This window comes from Vicugna pacos, chromosome 15 (assembly GCF_048564905.1).
Source record: "Vicugna pacos chromosome 15, VicPac4, whole genome shotgun sequence".
In the NCBI taxonomy this organism is placed as follows: domain Eukaryota; kingdom Metazoa; phylum Chordata; class Mammalia; order Artiodactyla; family Camelidae; genus Vicugna; species Vicugna pacos.
The window spans coordinates 44912208-44935298 of NC_133001.1; the positions used below are offsets into that span (position 1 = coordinate 44912208).

Genomic DNA, 23091 nt, shown 5'->3' on the forward strand with positions numbered 1-23091 from the left:
CAGGCACACTTCACTTAGTCAGCAGACTTTTAAAAAGATGTGTATCTGAGGATTAAGATTTAATAAAATTTTTACTGCTAGGTCAAGGACATTCTTGGTGACACTGGCTTTGTTTCACTTTGAGCGCACGGCTGTGTGCTATGGCTACTAGTGTTATAATTTGGCACCACCTTTGTAATTCATGCTAAGGCATCAGCAATTTTGCCCACCCGTGTAAATGTTAATACAGCAAAAGAGGCGAGTAACAATGTCTTAGTACTATTATGAAAAGTTTTATCTCCCAGACACCTGGGATCCACAAACCTCACATTGAGAAACACTGAGACTGCTTAGGTTGGCTTCCGGCTCTAATACTTAGAGGCTAGGTGACCTTGGACAAGTTACTTCACCTTTCTGTGCTTGTTTCCTTCTCTGTAAGTTGGGGATAATGATAATTACTTAATAGTGTTATTGCAAAATTAGCTAAGTGAATATATGTAAAATTCTTAGAACAGTACTTATTACATAGTAAGTACTCAAAAATGTTGGCTGTTGACTACCATCAACTGACTCTGCTTCAGTTCTTTTACTACAGCTGTGTTCACTAAGAAAAAAAAAAAGATTTAACCCCTTCTCTTGTCTTGTTCAGATTCCCCAAAAGAGAAAATGTGGTTGGCCCAACTTATCTTGTAAAGTCAAACAGATCACAGGTTGCTAGAGTATGCATTTTTTGTTATTAGGTCAGGTTCAGGAGGAACATGGCAAAAAATTAAAAATAGAAACATTGTTTCCTATGCAGGAACAAAACTCACATATTCCTTAACAGAACCAGAGCACATACGTTGTATGTGGTGGGCATTGATGCTAGCCCCGTTGATAAATGAAATGTATTTGTCCTGGATGGTCACATTTAATATTCAGAAAAGATTCAGAAAATTAGTTACTCCTGTTGAGTCATTGGATGCCAACATAAGCTACTTGTATGTAATGTATTCTGTTAGAACCGGATCTCCCCATAAATATGTTTCTTAACTTACTTGATTAATATAAGGTTAATCATCATTTTGCTCTTACTTTAAAGAAACAAGAATCCTGGAAATTAGAAATCTCTAATTCTAAATAGCCTTTGTACTTTCACATCTGAATTAGAAAATGATAAAACCGTATATCTTTTCCTTACAGAGTTTTGGGAGTGCTAGCAAATCTGGAACATCAAACAAGAAACCTGGTATGTATAATAATGAAGCTGAAAAACTACTGAAGTGTTTAGTAGTCTTGAATTCATAGTTTCTTATTTTCCTTCTTTTCAGAGATTGCTCAGGTAACTTCAGCATACGTGGCTTCTGGATCTGAACAGCTTAGCCTTGCACCAGGACAGCTGATATTAATTCTAAAGAAAAATACAAGTGGGTGGTGGCAAGGGGAGTTACAGGTAACAATCTTTAATTAACATTTATTAATTTTGTTGTAAAAGTAATGCATGCTCACTAGAAAAATAAGATTAATGAAAAATTTAGATCACCTATAATCATACCACTTGGAGATAATCAATACTATAATTTTAGGGTATTATGTTTCTCTCTACTCTTTTTCCTGTTTATTTCTAGCACAGTTGATGTTATAAATAACAATATGAAGAATCATTTTCTCTACGGACATAATTGTTTTCCAATAATACCTGCTTTAATAAACCACAGGTCACCTTCTTAAAGGAAAGCTTAGCATCATCTTTGCCTGGGATAACCTGTCTTGCAGTATAGCTTCTAGGAGAAAAACAAAAAACAAAAAAACATAATCCAGGTTGTATGCTGAGAAAATAACAACCCATTGGGCTGTCCCCCTATAGTCTTATATTTTTGAAACAGCAGTGTAAGGAAAGAAACTGTAGGAGTTAATAAGCCTGTTTTTTTTCACAAAATGTTAACAGAGACAGTAATTGCATATGTTTTGATACAGAGAGTTCATTTCTCACTCCTGTAGTTTCCTTACTGGTTAAAACTAAAAAGCATTTTAGGATAACAGATGATGACAGGTAAAAGACCTGGATTTATGATTGTAATATGAAGGGTTGACTTAACTTCATTCTTGCAAGTCAGAGTCTTACAGTTTCTAAAGAACTGTGGAGGTTCAAAATTCAGTGTCTTCTTGAGTAACCCCCTGAAATTTCAACTTCTGATTTGCTTTGAAGACTAACCCAACTAACTGGGAAACATGGCTTTCCACAAATTTTATTTATGATTGCCTGGTTAATTATTGACAAAGCCCCAAGAGGTATTTACTGTGAGCTGTATCGATTTAGGTATTGACTTGGATTTACTAAGGGAACGCTTGAGAAGTCTTTCTAGTTTATAAATATTATTTGTGTGAAATATTCAAGAACTTTGAGCCTGAAAGATCTCCAAATAGACTTCTACAAATAGCACTTTCAGCGGCACTTTGAGAGGCATATTGAGTCTTCCAGTTGTTTAACATTGACCTGGACGGCCAGTGCAGAATTCAGGTGTTCCCAAGACACCTCACTTCTGACGCTGATTGTAAGTTTGGAGGTCCCCAAGGCCACTCTTGAGTTCAGTAATTCGCCATAAGGACTCAGAACTCACTGAAAGCTATTCTACTCATGGTTGTGGTTTATTACAGCAAAAAGATTTAGATTAAAATTAGCCAAGGGAAGAGCTGTATGGGGCAGAGTTCAGGATGATTCCAAACAGAGCCTCCAGTCATCCTCTCCCAGTGGAATCATGGATAGCATTAAATCCTCCTGGCAACAATACACCTGGAGTATTGCCAAGCAAAGAAGCTCACTTGAGCCTTGGTTTCCAGAGTTTTTATTGGGGCTCTATCATATAGCCATGATTGACTGCCCGCATGGCCTAACTCAGTCTCCAGTCCCTCCAGAGGCCGTGTTCATACAATGTGACCCAGAGTTCCCACCATAAGTCATGTTATTAGACTATATGGTATAGTTAAGGCCCCCAAGTAAACTGAGACACTCTTAACAGTTAAGACATTCCAGAAGTTTAGAGATTACCTTCCAGCAGCCAAATGCAAAGATCAGACCTCTCTTTGTACAAAGTTAAATTCTCTACTACACAGCCAGAGTTTTCCTCATTTTTAGTTTATGTCTCAGTAATTGTCTTTAGTCTCATCTTTTATATATATATATAATTTATTTACTTACTTACTTGCTAATTTTGTAGGCCAGAGGAAAAAAGCGACAGAAAGGATGGTTTCCTGCCAGCCATGTTAAACTTCTGGGTCCAAGTAGTGAAAGAACTACACCTGCCTTTCATCCTGGTATGGAAATGGGTTAACTTGTATTTCATCTTAGAGAAGTTTTGTTAAAACTCAGCGACTTCTTAGATGAGCTGATTCTTTGAAAAATATTTTTAAATTTTTCCTTTCCTTACTTCTGCCTCAAAGTAATTTTATAATTCCAACTATTCAGTGATACTTGAACCACCTCACTCCTTGAAATTTTTTAATTGCTAGGCCACCATACTTTAAAGCAAAGCAGTTCACTTTGATTTCTAACTGCAGTTGGAAAATTCTTGTTTTTATAAAACAGGCAACAGGGGAAGGAGAGGGAGAGAACAGCTAAAGGGAAGTTTTAGCCGTATTTTTATGTGTGATCCTTATAGGAACAATTATTTTGTTTAATATGTTACTTTGTTGTTCTTTTTCTGGTAGTGTGTCAGGTGATCGCCATGTATGACTATGTAGCGAATAATGAGGATGAGCTAAATTTCTCCAAGGGACAACTTATTAATGTTTTGAACAAAGATGATCCTGACTGGTGGCAAGGAGAAATCAGTGGGGTGACTGGTCTTTTTCCTTCAAACTATGTCAAGATGACGACAGACACAGATCCCAGTCAACAGTGTGAGTAATGTCAAACTATTTACTTCTTAACTGGTGCAAAAGCTTTAATATGCAGCACTGCATTCATTACTGTTATGGATCAGATCTTAAACTCAGCACTCTTAGCAAATGTATATTAATGCTTAGAGTAAGAAAATATAAAAGGAAACTTCAGAAAATCAAAAATTATACTGCTTTATTTTAAATACTTTTTTCCTAGCTTCAGACCTTACTAATAGACTTTATCTGAAAAAAGTTGTAATTCTTTCACGGCTTCTTTGTTAGGATTGTGGTCTTCCCTTTCTACCAGCCTTTTTCATCTTAATAAAGAGTAGCCAGCAATTACCCTATTGTCCTATTCAAAAGGACCCTTTTAGTGTACAGGTGCTATTAATTTTGCAACCTTCTCATTTATTTCCCACATTTTGATGTATCATTCAGGTTAGAAGAAAATTTAAAAGAAAATTTTAAAATTTATTTTATAAATAGTTTGTTTACAAAACTCTCATCAGGTGATTTTTTTAGATAGATAACTTATTCCACAAGAGATACATGAATCAAGATCTGCTTCACTATTTTTAGATTAAGGTCCAGCTCTCAAAGGATGAGATTCGGTGTTACATAAAATTATCTCTTGGTAGTTACCTAGCCTTTCTTATATTTGACGGTACACAGCATTAATAGAGAATAAGCCGTACTTGGAAATATTTTTTACCTTTATAAGATGGATGTCACTTTTGCCCATCCTTTTGATTTTTTTGTCTTTTTTTTTTAAATAAAATACAGCATGATTTGTATCTTTATCATTCTTGTGAAATTATCTAAAAGCTTTAGCCTTTCATTTTAACTTAGCTTCTAAGAACATATAAATGGTAACACAGTCAAAGATGAGATGTTTATGATTCATAGCAAGTGTTGTGAATTTACTTTGTACTGTATCTATAATTTTGAAATATTAGTGCATTATTTTCACTCTAGAGCGTGTAAAGATAATTCTGATTTTGAGAGAAGACTTTCCTTTAGATAAAGCAACTGAATTTCCCAGTTTGGAGGTGGAATCCAGTTTTTTATGGTTTGAACATTCCCCAAAATATTTCAGGGTTTTAGGAGAGGTAGTAAAGAAAATTATAACAATTTGGATTACCTAAATGAACAACCATTTTTAAACCCTGCTGATGGTTTGGCAGTTTTCAGTGCTGGCTGGTTTATCTGATTAATTAGGAATACCTTAGATGTCTTTCCTGGACCTGAGAGGAAAGTACTTTTCAAACCTATTGGGTCTGGAAAATCTTTGGTTAAGTGATCCCTGGAGGCATTCCAGTATGTCATTACATTTGGCTTTTATAGTGTCTGCAATGTAAAGTGATGGTTTTCCAAATGTTTTGTTGTTTATCTTGTTTCCCAGTGGTGGAACACTTTTTTCCAATTAAGTCTTATATAATAATGACTATAAAGAATAGTTAAAAGCTATTCTAAAGAACAGCCAGGAGTGCAAGAGTATTAGAGTAGCGTATTAGACTGTAATTTGTGTTTCTGGAGCCCTTGTAAATAGTATTTTCAATTTATTATGTAGTTAGGATATTTTTTCAAAGGTTGAGAATTTTAGTAGTTCAAATTTGCTTAGTTGATGTTGCATGTAATTAGTCGAATTTTTTTCACCCACTTGATTTGCTTTATGTTCATTTTATTCCTCATTTTTCTTTTTATAGGACCCAATGTTGTCTTCCAGTGTGAAAGCACCCCAGAGACCCACTATCCAAGTTTGACTCTAGCGTGGAGGCAGGGCAGGCAGCCCTGATCAAATATCTCCTACACAATTCATTAACTTCGTTCGAATGTTAGAGCCACTTGTGATTATTTCTTTGTGTTTCTAATTTACAGTTAAAACTTATTTGTAACAAGTTAAAGGATAGTGGGTCTTTGTGTGGCTTTCCCTGCTGTTCACTCTGGCATCCTTTAGCTTTTTTCTTCCTTTTTAATTTGGTAATTGTAGGTCATTAGCATGCATATTGAGTTTGCCCTTAACATGGTGGGAGTTCGAACACACAAAGACCCACTATTTGCACAGACTATTCTCGCTGGTTTGGAATGGGCTGCCGTGCTTTTCTAATGTTATTGCAACATGTATATTCATTGCAGAATTCAGAATTGCTTATATTTTGCTGTTATGTTTGATCTAATCCTAATCACAGTGAGCTCTTAATTGGTTCAATATGCGATTTGTCCCCCAATAAACACTGTTTATTATTCTACTTTCTAATATGCCACTATGAGTACCAACATTTAAATTTTTTTAAGGCCAAGCATTGGATATATCCTTTTCTCTGTTTACTGTGTAGTTTGGGGTGGGAGCAATAACACTTAGGGAGCTTTTGTTATTTCGTGGAAGAGGAAAGTTGCCTCCCCAGTGGTATTATGCAGAATGGGATGTATTTTATCTGTTTCAGTGGCCCAAGAATGAGCACTGTCCTGTGGGAGTTCCCTTGGGATCTCTGTGTGCTCTGGGCTCATGAAGATACTGCATCGTGTGCTGCAGTGGTTAGTTGTTGCTTCTTTATTGATGACCTAAAAATGGATTATTTTTGAGGAATGAAAGGCTCCCATCATTGATCATGAGATATGAAACCTTCCCTATCTTAGACAGAGCATTTATGTCTATACATTTGAGAGTCAGAATTCATGTTACCTATTTTAATTAGGTGACTACATGTCCAAGGTCACAAAAGGACACTGGTTGACATTCTTCTTAATATATTTGGTAAAGATCATGAGGAATCCTGAAGACTTTAAGTGCCCCTGAAGCAGGCATACAGACTCTGTCTAGTTGGGAGTAGATTCAAGTGAAGGAAAGATGTGTGAGGAGCATTCCTCTATGTCCGAGAAGCTGCTTTAAGGCTAGAGGATTGGTTTACCATCCATATTCTCTGGCTAATACCTATTCTTCAACCACATTGGCTACTTTGGCATAGGATTTTACTTCTTTTCCTTGAGTGGAAGACACTTTAAAGATAATAAACATTATTATAAACTAATAAATGTGAGAGTGCTTAGCTGAAACAAAAAAGAGTTTTAGTGGACAGTATTAAACTATATTTGAAAATCAATGAGAAGTTTATGCAATTTAAAATGTTTACAAACTGCAGTGCAATCTACTGTTTATGAATGTCCAAGTATTATCAGGAAAAGTGTACATACAGTCACAGAGTCTTTTTCCTCACAGAGTTCTTTAAGAAGAGTGAAATATGTTTTTATACCTCTGAGTTTAAGTTAGAGGCGTATTTTGTGCAATATTTAAGTTAATGTGCCTATACATTATGAAAGAGTGATTTCACTCATACTTTGCCCAAATCATAACTTTACAACACTTGAGAAAGAATCAACGGTTTTAGTTAGAACTTTGCAAAGTTCAGATGTCTGTGTTCCAGAATACTTCACGTCATTGGGCTATACAGTGGTGATATGTATGTGTGCTCCCTGAAGCAGGGATTTCTAGTTATTAGAACACCTCAATTTTTGGCATCTGGCATCATCATGATACTTTTATAAAATATGACATTAATAGGAAAGCAATAGTACCACTGTACAGGTGGCAGTCACTAAAGGGAACAGCACAAAGATTGAGTCCTTGTGAATTCAGCTGATCTTCCAAATTGTATGGATAACTTGGTCTTTCCTTTTATTTTCTGAACTCACTGCTTTTGCACCCATTAATTGGGTTCAGGTTAAAGGCAGTTACTTTAAATCCATTTTAAACCCTGAAGCTAGAAATTAGACCACTTAATTAGCTACATGATTTGGTACCATATTTTCTCTTTATAATTTTGAATTTGGGCTTGTTTAGTACACTGATAAATTATTTCAAAGGTATTTTTATAGCTCAAAGTGCTTCACTTTTTCACTGATACAGATTATCAAGAATGACATTCAGATGGAGTTTAGCGTCTATAATCAATTTGAAAATAATATATTCATCAGGTACCTATGGACTAAATCACATAATGGCATATTTAAGCTGAGTGTCTGTCTGGAAAATAAATTTACTGTATTTACAGAAATAATGTCTTTGTTTAGGTATTTTTGTCTATATTTGAGAGGAAGCTTAAAGTAAAGGAAATGGTATGACATAATATAACCTGTCCTTAAAAAGCATGCAGTCCTTTGCAATACCTCATATTCAGCCATGTATTTGCTCTCTTCCTTATTCAATATGAGGCAGCTTTCAATTTGCTTAGAAAACCACATTAGAAGGAGTTTATCAGGAACGCAGAATTTTAGAATGGGAGCACAGCTGGATAAATCTGAACCCTGTAGCAGGTAAAGAATCAAAATACCTGTTTATTTTAAAATTACAACATGTGATAATCATTTTTAAAGTATGCGATTAAACTTGATGGGTTTTCCAGCAAAGAAAAAATCAGTTCTAAGACCAAAGCTGATTTTTTAAGAAAATTTGAAGATTTAAATTAACCCTACCTGTTGTATAGTTTCCTCTAAAACTTTATCTTAAGGAGTCATTTAAAAATAATAAAGCTATTAAAACAATGTAACAGCTCTTCTAGTGTTTTAAAATATAATATGAATACTGATAATTTAAAATAAAGACAGTAGGGGAAGGAAAAGTAGAGAAAGAAATGCCAAATCCACTCACTCCAAAGCTTTATTTGCCAGGTTTTCTTAGGATGAATTTTACCAAGTTATAAATTCTTGTAAATAGAAACTATAGTGGAAATGCTGAGAGACTTTTGCCTAAAGTGGCATTATTGGATGCTGCTGTGATGCTACTGTAATGTAATAAATTATTAAGTTGTTGCAGAATGCTGTTTTTTTGCCTTAAATTTTTATTTTGTGTCTTGAAAACTATAGTATTAAAGGTATTGAGATTGTGCAAATGCTGGGCACGCTTGGCATGAAGTAATCCGTTTTTATTTTTACAAATTGTAATATAACTATGCAAGTGTGTTTATTAAAAGGGCACAAACTACATTACTTGTATTGTGTATTTCTTTTGAAGCATCCTTTAAACCTTATTTTTAACTGTTTGTATGTAGTCCTGATTGAATTTCTTCAGAATTTCTCTTTTTCCTTAACATAGTCTCTGGGTACAGGATAGCAAATTGTTTTTTAGCCCAGGGAACAAAAGAAATTTTTAAGTGGTAAAGGTTGAGATATTTTGATCCAAGATAGGTAAGCATATGTATCTCAAAAGCAAAATAAATTTTGATCTGAAAGTGAAAGAAAATATAACCTGGGCTAATAACAGACTGTAACGTTATTTATGATTTTTACTCCAACTTTTCCTCTAAAATGACTGGAAGGAATTTACAGATTAATACTGCAAATGTAGAATAAGACATTTTTAGTACAAAATAAGAGTCTATATATATATAGTAAAAGAAACTGTAGTGGCTGCTTGCGGGCATCAGAGTGAAGCAGAGTGTTAAGTAATCAAGTTGGTTTCACCTTGAGTGAAAAAAATATGTATCAAAATCCAACCCATCCATCAATGTCTTTCCAAAAAACTTTTCCTCGTCTTGGGAAGGTCATTCAGCTAACATGTGTGGGGAATTTGCATAAGCAGATGCAGAGCACTAGGTGCTGAGAATATGAAAATGAGTGTCAGATGGTCCTGGCCTCAGGCAGTACCTACTCTGTGAGGGGAGCAGGCACATAAGCAGATCACTGTAAAACAGCATGCTGAGCACAGCGATAGGTGTTTACTGGGCACCAAGAGAGTACAGAGGAGCAAAACCTAACTCAACTGTAGATTGGTGCGTTAGAGAAGACTTCCTGGAGGAGGCAACTGCCGGATCCATAGGAGAAGTAGGAGGAAGCCAGGTTGGAGGGTGGGATGTGAAGGACGACGGAGACAAGCAGCAGCCCGGGTGGAGGAGGAGAGGTGCGAGTGTAAGCAGTTCACTCTTGCTGGAGAGGATGTGGAAAGTCAGGGACACTGCAAGTTGAGGCTTGAGAGGCGGACGGAGGGCTAAACCAGGGTTTCCCTGGCTTGGCTGCTCAGTGGAAGCACCTGGGGAGCTTTAAAACGCTGTTGATGCCTGAGTCCCGATTTAAATGGCCTGCAGTGCAGCCTGGGCGTGGGGATTTTTCAGAGCTTCCCAGATGATTCTGATATGAAGCCAAGGTGGAGAAAAAGTGATGAGACAGAGTTAAGAATTATTTCTGAGGGGAAATTGGCAGGAGCTGGGAATTATTGGGATGTGTGGGCAGGTGAGGGATCAGTTTGATTCCCAGGTTTGTGTCCTGGGGACAGGGTGGAATCATGATGCCACCAGCTGCAGTGAAGAATCAGAGTTGGGGGAAGAAGATGAGTGCAGTTTTGACTACAGAGCACCTGTGGGACATCCAGACAGACTCGTCTAGTGGGTAGTCAGATATAATTAGGATACACAGCATCAGATGGACATCAGCTGGTGGCATGAATGCATATTGATGGCTTTTAAGCCAGTGAGAGTAAATGAGATGACTTGGGAGAACATCAGACCTTTGAGAGTATCAGCAGTAAAGTGTTGGGGAGTGAAGGGAACCCGTGAAGACAGGAAACAAAGGTTCTAGGAGGAGAAAGATCATTGTGCTATTATTGCCACCATTTTAATAAAATAATGAAGTTATAGCTGTAAAACCATCTCTCATGCCAGTAAAAAAAAAGATGAAAAGTGCTCTTTATTGAGTACTTATTGATCTGGATACCTTTCTAAGGTCCTCAGATACATTACCTCATTATTATTTTCTTTTTATAGGTATAGAAGTTAGAACAGGGCTTAAGTAGCTTGTTCAGGGTTACACAGATAGTGGTAGAGCTGGGTTCAAACCCAAGTGGTCCGGCTCCAGAATCTATGCTCTTAACCTCTACACTGGAGTTCTAATATCGCCACCATTTTCATAATAATGAAGTTCCTGCAGTACAACTACCATTGAACCAATGAAAAGACAAAGAGGAAAAATCAGATGCTGCACAGTGTTTTCTGTATGTAGAAAGTATACACTGAGAAGACATAAGGAGGCAAGGACTGAAAATAATAAACAAGGACAAGAATCTCTAGGAAGAGTATCCAAAAGGTTAAAGCTGAACAGAATCACTTTTTTTGGTAACAGCCTTATTGACATAATTTAAATTCCACACAGTTCCCCCAAGTATACAATTCTGTGCTTTTTAGTATATTCAGAGTTATACAAGCATTACCACAATCAATTATAGAACATTTTCTTCTCCTCAAAAAGAAACCCTGTACCCATTAGTTACACCCTCCTATCTTCCTATGCACCCTGCATCCCCCACAGCCCTAGGCAACCACTAATCTATGTTCTGTCTCCCAGCCTGTTCTGGACATTCATAAATGTGTGAGATTTTTGTGATTGGCTTATTTCACTTAGCACAATGTTTTCAAGGTACATTATGCTGTAGCATGTTATCAGTACTTTATTCCTTTTATGGCCAAATAATATTCCATTGTATGGATAGATCACATTTTATTTATCCATTTATTAATTGACGGACGTTTTGGTTTCCACTTTTTGGCTATCATGAATAATGCTGCTAGGTACATTTGCATACAAGTTCTGTGTGAACATATATCTTCATTTCTCTTGGGTATATACCTAGGAATGAAAATGCTGGATCAAGTGTTTAACTTTCTGGGGAACTGCCAGACTGTTTTCCAAAGTGGCTGTACCATTTTATATCCCAACCAGTCATGTGCAGGGGTCTCTGTTTCTCCACATTCTCACCAGCACTTGTTATTATCTGACTTTTTGTTAAAGCCATCCTTGTGGGTGTGAATTGACAGCTTGTGGCTTTGATTTACATCTCCTCCATGACTAATGATGTTGAGCATCTTTTCATGTGCTTGTGGACCATCTGTACATCTTCTTTGGAGAAATATATATTCAGATCCTTTGCCTATTTTAAAAGTAATTTCTCTTCATAATCACTTTTAACTCAAACAGGAACAACAAGTTATGAAAGATGTGCTTGAGATGTCTTAATGCTGTTGTCAAAGGCAAAATCACTTAGAGTGATACAATCAAAAAGGGATAAAATGAGTGTAGTGGGAAGTCCAGTGGGAGGGCTGCTTTGAGTTGTGGCTCTTTGAGCTCACCCCTGTGAGCCTTAGTCTCATCTGTATGATAAAGATAGATAACTGTATTACAGATGAGACTTAAGAGATTTATGAAACACTAGTTAAGTGTCTGACACACAGATACTAGAAATAACAGTTAACATTTACTAAGCACTTGCTGTGTACTAAGTGATGGGCTAAACATTTGGGCGTGTGTCTGGGTTAGTGAGTGATGGAGTTAGAACTTGAGTCCAGATCTGACTCCCAAGCTCATGTTCTTAGTTGCTGTTACTGTAAATCACAAAAGTAGAACAGTCATTTAAATTCCAAGATGAGAGAAAAAGAGAGGTAACTGCTTTAAATGAATTCAGGCTGGGTACTGGGAGGACCTGCTACTGGGGTCCCTGTGTCACCAGTGTCATCTGTTAACCACCATGAAATCAGAGTCAGGCAGTGCTATAGTATTAGTGTGTCTTAAACTTAGCAGTTTGGGGTATAGTATCCAATTATGCAATCATAAACAAGTTGGAAAATATAGGTTGTATAATCATACCATCAGGGAAAAGTAGAGGTGTAGCAGTCTGTTTAGTAATACTGAGAAAAAAACATACATGCATATGATAGCCCTGTTGCCCCAAGTCGGTACTGTAGTGATGGGCGTACGGATACAGAGTGCTAAAAGACAGAAAATGCACCCAGTTTGGTCATCTGGATTTACTGTTAAAATCTCGTCTCTTCACTGAGCTTAAACCCAGTGAGACTGAAAGCCATTATGTGATACTCTGGCCGCTTAACTTGGGCACACAGAGAATAGCATTGTTCTGTGGTGTTGCTCTCCTCAGAATGGCAAGGACCTTTCTGGGACTTGACGACATAATCTGAACAAGCCCTCTTTGTATCAGTCATCACAAATTGTCTTTTGTCCTTCACCTTTTGGAACCTTCGAAGATCTCTCTCCTCTCCTTTCTAAGCTATCTTGTTTGCTTGCTTGCACTGTAATTATAACAGTGAGACACAGTTTTCATAACTGTTACTCATTAGTCATAATTTGGCTCTCAATCTCCACGTCCTAACACAAGTGTGGGGGGTCTTGTGGCTCAGCCCACCACCAATTATTCCTCCAGAAACTTTGACCTGCTAGTAGACATGATCTCTCACTTTTCCACCTTCCCATTCTTCCTGACTACCAGGAAAAACTTACTAGAAAGTTTCCGTCATTCTCTCTGACCACCTATGGCTAATATTGATGTACTGTCTCCTGCAGCTCAGAGTTTATCTTCACATCCCATTCTATAAATACTTGTTAAAGACCTAGTGTATGTCAGACACTAGGGACATAGCAGATTATAAAATAGACAAAAATTCCTGCCTTCTTGGAGCTGACATTTGAGGAAGGTAGGACAGAAAACAAAACGAATAAATATGTAGTGTCTTAGTAAAATAAAGCAGATTAGGGAAAGAAAGTGCTGGATAGGGAGAGGCGGATCCAGAGGAATTCCAGTTTCAAACAAGCTACTCAGATAAAGCTGCTCTGAAATGGTGGCATGTGAGCAAAGACTTGAAGGACATGAGGGATATCTAGGGGAAGCCATGGGATACCTGGAAGATCATTGTAGGCAAAGGAAACAGCACGTGCAACATGCAAGGAGCATGCCTGTAATCTTTGAGGAACAGCACGGGGGCCAGTGTGGCTAGAATGAGGGAGGAGCAAAAGGAGGAGGAAGTAAGGACAGAGGGGTATCCAGAGAGGCGGGGGAGACTGCTTCGTTTCCTGTGGGCTGATTGTAAAACCTCCTTTTGCTCAGAGTGAGAAGAACCCATTGAAGGGTTTTGGTCAAAGGAGGGACATGATCTGGTATGTATTAACAGGATAGCTCTGACTTGTTAGATTCAAGTAGGGGTTGTGAGGAGAGAGGTGAGAGGTAAGATACCTATTAGGAGCTGTAGTTCAGCAGTCCAGGTGAAAGATGGTGGTGGCTTGGATCAGAATGACAGTGGTGGATGAGGTGAGAAGTGGTCAGATTATGGGTACGTTTTGAAGATAGAGCCACAGGTAGACTAAATGTAGGATGTGAGAAGAAGAAAAATATCAAGGATGTCTCCAAAGGTCTCAGCTTGAGCAGCCAGAGAGGTGAAACTGCCATTAACCGAGCTGAAACATAATGAAATAGAAACAAGATTAGGAGTTTGGTTATAGATATCTTACCATCAGTCACCTTTGAGATATCCAGTGCAGACACTGGGAGGCAGTGGAACATGTGGTGGTATTCAGAGCAGCTGTTCAGGCCAGAGTATAAATTTGGGAGTTATCTAAAGTCATGAGACTGGACGAGATCACCAAGAGAAGAGCTCCAAGGACTAAGCCTTAGGGTTCCAAAGTTAAGTCTGGGGAGATGAGGAAGAACCAGAGAAGGAGACTGAGAAGGACTGACCAGTGAGGGAGGAGGATATGAGGTGAGGTGGTGACCTAGAAGCCAAGTGAAAAAGGATTTTAAAGAGGAGGGGGTAATCAGCTGTCACAAATGCTAGTGATCAGTCAAGTAAAATGGGGTACCTTTTGCTAAAGAAGGAAGCTACCTGGGGCTTTTAGGAAGCTCTTAAATTAAAACATTTGAAAATAATTTTAATGTATAATTTTCCAGTTATATTCATTTATTTTTTTAATTTATTTTTTATTGAACTACAGTCAGCTACAATATGTCAGTTTCTAGTGTACAGCACAATGTCTCAGTCATATATATATACATACATACGTTCGCTTTCATATTCTTTTCCATTAAAGGTTATTACAAGCTATTGAATATAGTTCCCTATGCTATACAGAAGAAACTTGTTTTTTTTTAATCTATCTTTATATATAGCGGCTAACATTTGCAAATCTCAAACTCCAAAATTTATCCCTCCCACTCCCTTTCCCCCAGTAACCATAAGATTGTTTACTATGTCTGTGAGTCTGTTTCTATTTTGGGGATGAGTTCATTAGTGTCTTCTTTTTCTCTTTTTTTTAGGTTTCACATATGAGTGATATATGGTATTTTTCTTTCTCTTTCTGGCTTACTCACTTAGAATGATGATCTCTAGGTCCATCCATGTTGCTGCAAATGGCATTATTTTATTCTTTTTCATGGCTGAGTAGTCCAGTTATATTCAGCTAATGTTTTTACATAGTAATATAGACTCTTTGGTATTTCTTGAAGTTAATTCTATGGGTGCTTTAAAAGAATGTGTATTCTCTTGTTTATATGTTCATTACAGAAGGCCTGTTAATAGTGTTCAAATCTTTCATATTCTTACTAATTTTCATTGAGTTATATTAAAATCTACCACTTCACTTATAAATTTATTAATTTTTCTTTTTTCTATATTTTTTGCAGGAGGTAATTCTGTCACTTTTTTATTTTACACTTTGAGGCTCTTCTGTTATTTGTAAACAATATAAGAATTATATTTTCACGAATAGTTTATGATACCGTCTTTTACAGATCCTTGAAGGCCTAATTTGTCTATTGCTAATAAATCCCCCCCAACTGCTCTTTTATACTTCGCATTTGTATAGTTTTTTCCAGTCCTTTACTTCTAATATATCTATAGCCTTATGTATCAGGGGTCTTTATAAACAGCATCTAGCTGAATTTTTTTTTTGCCCAATCTAGAATCTTTCTTTTAACTGACTGATTTAAGATCCATTTAAGCCATTTACATTTATTGAAACTACTTAAGACTTTTCTTTATATCTATCCTATTCAATATTTTCTATTTACCATGCATTTTCTTTGCTTCTTTTAAAAAAATTCACACTGAATTTATCCCATCAACTTAGTCATTATTATTATTATTTTATACTGTCAATAATTTTTTCACACAATTACTAGTATTTTCCTCATCATTCCTTTCTCTCTCTTTTTTTTTCTACTACTTAACATCTCTTTTTTTTCCTTTTTATTCAGTTTCTTTTCTTCCCAAAGTACGTCTCTTAGTGAGTCTTTTAGTCACATCTATTAAGTGGTAAATGCTCTCAAACTTTGCCTGAAAATGCCTGTATTTCTCCCTCCATTTCTCCATGAACAATAGCAGGATTAGAGGTCTACTCTGATAGTTATTTTTCCTCAACAGCTACTGCTGTTGGTTGAGTTGTGTATAGCCAGTCTGATTGCTGTGTAATGTAGTTAATTCTGCTTTTTTCCTTCTATTTTAACTTTTTTTTTTCTCCTTGGTGTTTTGCAGTCTAGGTATAAATTTATTTTACTTTTTCCCTAATCAGGAGTCATTGTTCATCCTGCATCTGTAGAGTTGTATGTTTCATCAATTCTAAAAAATTCTCAGTCATTATAATCTCAATGTTACTTCTTCCCGTCCTTTCTATTCTCCCCTCCTAGACTCCTGTTAGATGTACGTTGGACCTTGTCATTCCATCCTCCATATCTTTTAACCTTCATTTTGTGTTTTCCGTCTTTCGGTCTTTCTAGGCTGCATCCTAAGTAATTTCTTCGGCTTTGTTTTCAGATTTACTAATTGTTCCCTTAGATGTGTTTGATCTGCCATTTCATCTATTAATTTATTATTTCCATGATAACATTTACTTTTTCATTTGTTTCTTTTTCAAATCTCCCTGTCAGTTTTTGTAGATTCTGCTTAGGACTTCAAGTTCTTTATATATGTCTTGAGTTATTTTAAATATAAATGTTTTACATCTCCTTTTGTTCTGTATTTTGTTCTCTTATGTTCTTGGGGTTCTAATCCTCATTTTTTAATGAATAGTGGATCATTCCTTGTTTTTGGTAATTTTTTACTTTGAACTCACCTTTAGTGAGACTTGGTTTTTCTGTGGAAATCCTGTGGAACCAAGATTGTGAGAGTGACCCTACAGACCAGTTGTACATTTTCTTTGGCCAAGCACCTTGAAGGTATCACCAGCCAGGGACCCATTTTTGTAATAATTCATTTGTTCAGGGATTTTTTGAACTCCAAATTTCTGTGAGATGCAGCCCCAGCAATTCTATTCTTTACCCAGCAAGCACTAAAAAGCTTTCTCGTCATCTCACTGCTCTGGCAGTAAGATTCTTTTCCTAATTCACCCTGTAGTGTTCAGCCTCCCGCCGGAGCCTCCACTCATTAGCCAAACCCAGGCATAAGTCAACTAAGAAAAGGTTTACAAAAGTACCCTTTGGGGTTGGCCTCCTTGCAGTATGGAGCAGAGCAGGAGAAAGGTGAGAAATGGTTCTGGGGACAACACAGTAGTCTTCCATTTGACAAATATTTCCTGACCTCCTTGGTCAAAACACTGTTCAGTTTGATGTTATAGACTGGGTTGGACACAGTCCCTAACCTCCACAGGGAGAGGTGGACATACTGACGCGATACAGATGAACTACAATACCAGTTACATTATGTGAAGTATTAAAATACAGATGCACACCGGAACCATGGCAGCACAGAGGAGAGGGATTCTGGGAGTGAGTGAAACAGGGGATTGGAAAGGTTTCCCCAGAGCAGGATCATGTGAGCAGCACCTTGAAGCGGTAGTGAGATGGCCTCTGTGCAGAGAAGGGCCATGGACAGAGGAAATGACGAGAACGGGAACAGCCAAGCTGCGAACAGAGAGTGTAGCACCGCGTGAGGACTGAGCCCAGGCCAGGATGGCTAACAAGGTGGGCTGCACAGGCAAAGGCAGGCTACTGCTGGATTATAGAGTCTCTGGAGCCCTGTGCTACCAAGCTAGGACTTCATTCTGCAAAAATCAGGAGTCACTGAACATTTTGTCAGGGAAAGAACATAGTAAAAAACATAGCGGCAGGCCGGAGCTGTTCAGTATAAATACAGCGTAAGTCCCAAATACAACCCCATATGTAATTTAAAATTTTCCAGCAGCCACAGTTTAAAAAGTAAAAAGAAACAGATGGAATTCATTTTAATAATTTTTTTTTTACTTAACCAGCATTATCCAGAATGTTATCCTTTCCAGTATGTAATCAGTATAATAATTTTTATACTGATGTCTTATTTTACATTCTGGGCTTTTTGTATGAGGTCTTTGAAATCCAGTGTGTATTTGACACTTACCGTACTTCTCTGTTTGGACTAGTCACGGTTTCAGTGCTCAGTAGTCACAATGTTGCTCATGGCTACCAGATTGGATGGGGCAGGTGTAGAGAATGGCAAAGGGGTGTATTCTATCCACAATCCCTAATTCCTCAGTTCTCAAAAGATTCACTTTCCCTCCCCTTAAAACAGAGGGTTCTTTGATCAAGTAAGCATTGGGAACTCTGGGTTCACGCAAATGAAATGTTTCTCTAGAGCAGGGTTTCTCAGGGCCTAGTATGCTGGGGTGCCTTGTGACCCTACCAGACAAATGCAGTCTGCAGCATTGTCCAAATTCATTTGACCTTGCAGGTCAGGAATGCCAGGAACACATTTTACATTTGCTGGATTATGGGGAGCAGAGAGCCTGAGGGCAGGCAGAGGAAGAAATGCAGAAGGGAACATCAGGAAGAGGAGAGGGACAAATGCCAAGTGTTGGAAGAAGCGGCTCATCAGAAGTGCCAGAGCCGCGGCAGGTGCAGGAGGATGCAAGCTCCGGAGGGGTCGCTGATTTGGCAATGCCAGGGTCCTCACTACCTTCACAAAAGCAGTGTCAGTGCAGTGGTGGGACAGAACCAGTGTGCCCTAAGTTGGAGAAGTGACAGGGAGAGCTGGGGGTGGGGGTGCATGAGTGTCAGACCTCTCTAGAGACACCAGAGATGGGATGTTTGAGGAGGGAGCAGGGTTGAAGGAAGGGTATTTGTTTGTTTTAAATATTGGGTAGGAGGGACACATAGCTATGTTCATAGTGAAGGAGCTAGTGAAGCCTGAAAGTGAAAGTGTGAAGAGCAGGGAAGGGTCCTGCAAGAGAGGGAGGGTTGGGGATGCTGATTTGAGGAAGAAGTAGGATCCCCTCACCAGTTCTTTGTTCTGGGGGTCAAGGCAGTGGTCCTGCTGGGAACTGCTGGGTCCTGGGGACTTGAGGTTTCCTGACTGGGCACTTTATTTTAAGAAATCTAGAGAAATGTTTCTCAGATATTTTTTAAACAGGGGCTCACAGTAGGAGATACATTCTACATCCTCAAATACATACCTAACTAAAAATTTTCACAGAACAATACTTACCAATTCTGTGTACATGATGGTTTCTTTCTTTATTTGCTTTGTTTTTTTCCTTTTTTTAAATTAAAGTATATTTGATTTACAATATTTTATTTTGCTTTTAACACTGGGCCTAACCAGCGTTTTTTAAAATCTCAACTGATATAATGACCCATGGATAGCTCATGCCCGGCAGTATGGAAAACACTGGTCTCAAGCATTTGATGCACTTAATCGTTACGATACTCTGGAAACGTCTTGAGATGATGATAGTGTAGGTTCTTCACAAGCTCCGCAGAGTTCAGATCTGTAAGGCCATTTCGGGAAATCCTTCCTTCTGTCATTACATATTTGGAAAAGAAATTCGGACCCCATTGAGCTGTGCCAGGCGTTGCTCGTTTGCGGCCAGTGGTTAAGCCGGCTTCCGCAGGTGCACGCTGCTCCAGAAGCCCCAGTGCCCTTCCAGAGGCCACGAGGGTCTTCCCGGGGAACTTTTGAAGACCCAGCACATCTGCTGATAGAAGTCTGTTTCCTCCAAGGAGGAGAAACTAGCATTTTGAAAGTCTACCCTGTTTTTCCACAGGGTGTGCTGACCTCCACACCCTGGACACCATGCAGCCCGTGGAGAGGAAGAGGCAGGGCTACATTCACGAGCTGATTGAGACTGAAGAGCGGTACGTGGACGACCTTCAGCTCGTCGTGGAGGTGAGGGGCGCGCTCTGCGGCTGCTCAGGGGTGGGGTGGTCTCACAGCGACGCATCGCCCCCGACTGTGAGCTCACCGGTAGTGATGGGCGCCCTCACACCCGCAGAGCCTTCCTCTGCCCGCTGGAAAGGCCGTGACGGTGTCAAGTCCAGTCCTTCTCCCAAATTAGGTAATTCAGAGGGAAGAGAGAGAGAGAAGGCGCTCAGTGCCTCAGTCGGATGGTCACGGCCCCGTGGAGGAGGGAACAGGGTAGGGAGCGGGTGGGGGGCTCTGAAGCAGACTTCTCTGCCTCCGACTTTCCTCTGACTATATTGCACTGCGGTTCTGACACCCGACATTTTCATCAACTTTATTTCCAGAGGAATTTGTGAGGCAGTGAGAGTATTCACCTAACATTTGTATCAGTTCGGAAGACCAAATAGCATACTGTAAGGTATTTCCCAAATCTCGTATTTACTGTTTGTGTTTGTGCCTGTTAATGTTACAAGTGACTCCTAAGCTGACAAGAGCTGTTAGAGTGGCACTGTTATATGATCTGTGTTTGAATAAACAAAGTCAAACTTTATACTTCTGTTATGCTTTAGTTTTCCATGACTTTTGGTTCCCATGAAATGCGTGAAGGCCCTCAGATGAGACCAGTTTAAAACAAAAACAAACAAACAAAAAACACTTAAAGAGCACAAGTGTCCCCACCAGGCCCACCAGATGCACTGTCTACCTGGCTGGGACGTCCACAGCACAGGGAGCAGAGGCCAGGCCTGCGTCTGCCCAGCAAGGCCGCCCCGCCCCATTCTCTACCCCAGATGCAGGCGGGGTCTCTGGACACGGTACCCCGCTTCCTCTCCCACGTGTGCTCTACCGCCCTTCCCGGTTGATAGCGTTCACTTTCCCCAAGGCTGTGAGCTCCAGAGGGCAAAGACTGGGTGTCCTTCACCCTTCATGCCCAGCACTTGGCCTGGCCCTTTACGGCCTTCCCAGCAGTACTGAATTTATGGGTGTTTGTGTCTGTACTTCTCTGACCAGGACAGATGGCCTGGAAGAAAAGCCCATCTGTTTTTTTTTTATTAACCCTTACAAGTGTCAGCCCTGCTGCTGCTCAGATTCCAGTCCTAAGGGACTGAAAATGGATGTGGAGGCACCCCTCTGACCAGCACAGAAGGTGAACAGGGGCCGGGGGCCTGCCCTGTTTCAGACTGGTCTCCTAACCACTTGGGCCTCGGCTAGTCCCCCTCTGCCCACCTCACAAGACACTGAGTGGTGAGGCATCATGTCGGGGTCAGGGGGTTAGGCTGAAAAGCACTGTCCACAGGCAGGGGCCTCTCATTCCGATTCCCTTGGAGGTCCCCAGAGGACCCGACCCTCCTATCCTCCTCTGCTAACCTCACTGAGGCTGGCGCCAAGCAGATAATAGAACGAATAAATAGAGTAATGTAAATATGTAAATCACACAGCAAATGACAAGCCAGACAAGCAGATGCTCTTCCTGTCCTTTGGCAGCACCCCGGAGCAGACTGGCCATCCTTCCAGGGCGCTCTCTCATAGGAGTGTCCACACATCTTCAATCTGATTCTGGATCTGTAGAGGTTTAGAAGTGTCATTTCATAGCACTTTTATCTGAATTCTTTGAATCCACGTTCAACTCAACACAGTAAACATTAATTAAAAACGATTTTAACAGAGAGTAACGTCACGTGTATTTTGGGGAGATGACACATGAGCAGGTCATCTCCCATGACTTCACTGTTTCCTTAAGGCTTGTAAAGTCATTCCCTAGTTGCTTAGTGGAAACTTGGACTTAGAATGGAAAAGACTTGAGTTTTGGTTCTGGCTCCTCCGTATTCTAGCTTTGTGACCTGGAGCCCATCACTCTCTCAGCCTTTATTTCTTCATGGGTCAGTTGGGAACAATACCTGACTTAGTATGACCTACATTGTCATGAGATTAATTGAGAAACCCACACATGTGCGCGCACACACACAAGCACATGCACGTACGTGCGTGTCAGAGCTCCATGAAGTCTCCTTCGGTCAGCCAGCCTCTGAGGTCCACACGGCTTGGTGGTCAGACTTGGGGGTAGGGTGAGTCATCGCAGTTCCTTTTGCTGCACGTCTCACAAACTGCTTCCAGAACACGGAGGTGCCCCACCTGACAGCGGTCCTGCGGGCCCTTCCCGCGTGTCGGGGCTTTATGCCCAGGGTTTGTTTCACCTGTCTAGCTCCCAGGACGTACGAGTGAGGTAGGTGTGAAGTAGGTGTGGGGTAGGTGTGAGACTCTCCTCTTGATGAGACTGCTGGATTCAGTCCTCAGAATCAGCCCTGATAGGAGCCGAAGTAGCAAAAAATAGGGACACTATGCAATTTGAAATTTAACAATCACGATGTTTATTAGTGCCATGATCTTAGTTTCTGCATGTGAAGGTCCTGTGTCATTTAGCCCACACAGGCTGTGTACTGCACTTAAGCTGACTTCTTTCTCTTGTGTTCTGAATTTAGGTTTTTCAGAAGCGGATGGCGGAGCCAGGTTTCCTCACCGAAGGAGAAATGGCCTTGATCTTTGTTAACTGGAAGGAGCTCATTATGTCTAACACGAAGCTACTGAAGTGAGTCGTGAGCGTCGCCCGTCACTACAGCAGGCACCCCCTGCCCAGGACCGAGATCCCACCTCACTCCGCAGCCGGGGCCGCTTAGCAGACAACTGTCACTGTTTTTTGTTCCCTCAGGCTTTTTATTTTATTATCATTTTATGAAATGCTCTCTAACTGTAAAATGCATAATTATTGAAGTAAAGAAAAATAACAATAAGAAAATACTTGATTAAGCTAAGAAAAAATTAAATCATTAAACAATACATTAACATATGATTCCAGAATATGCTGGACTCTGTATCAGATGGAGTCAGGAGAGAAGCTGCAGTTCGTGGCCCCAACATGACTGGCTGGCAGTCTGCTAAGTCTGGTGTGAAATTCCATTCCTTTGGGTGATTTTCCATCCCTCATGCCAATGAGGACTTACTCCCTGGTGGAGGCACGCGCAGCCCCAGCGCCCGCCGTCCGTCCACCCTCCCTGGGGCTCAGCCGCACTCTGGGGACAGTTCCCGTCTCCACCTCCACACTTGGCCTCTGTGGGCTCCTGCTTCCATTTTTCCCCTACAGAGGGCGGAAGTTTCCTTCTTGGTTCAGCCGAGAACAGGTCAGAAAATTTCAAAAGAAAATTTGCTAAGAAACGAAGCTGAAACCAAAACAATTCCAAAGACCTAGAAACACTCAAGTGCGTAGACTTCATTTTCTTTGCTAACAGTTCACCCAGGCTGGCTTGGCAGGCCGAGCTTTAAGGCCCTCGCTGCCTCCTTCTGACTT

General features: G+C 39.8%; 1 protein-coding gene across 6 annotated transcripts in view; it reads left to right on the forward strand.

Annotated features, from left to right (window-relative positions):
- The window catches only part of ITSN2 (intersectin 2), a 132922-nt gene that overhangs the window by 96783 nt on the left and 13048 nt on the right, over positions 1-23091 (forward strand). For 5 of the 6 annotated variants that reach the window (XM_072938107.1, XM_072938109.1, XM_072938108.1 and 2 more), the window contains exons 25-30: positions 1162-1207; positions 1290-1411; positions 3177-3273; positions 3667-3858; positions 19615-19736; positions 22229-22335. In XM_072938107.1, the coding sequence (XP_072794208.1) occupies positions 1162-1207; positions 1290-1411; positions 3177-3273; positions 3667-3858; positions 19615-19736; positions 22229-22335 (686 nt within the window). Of the gene's footprint in view, positions 1-1161; positions 1208-1289; positions 1412-3176; positions 3274-3666; positions 3859-5546; positions 8821-19614; positions 19737-22228; positions 22336-23091 lie in introns of those variants that run through there. The other variant, XM_031684816.2, reaches the window with a different exon arrangement.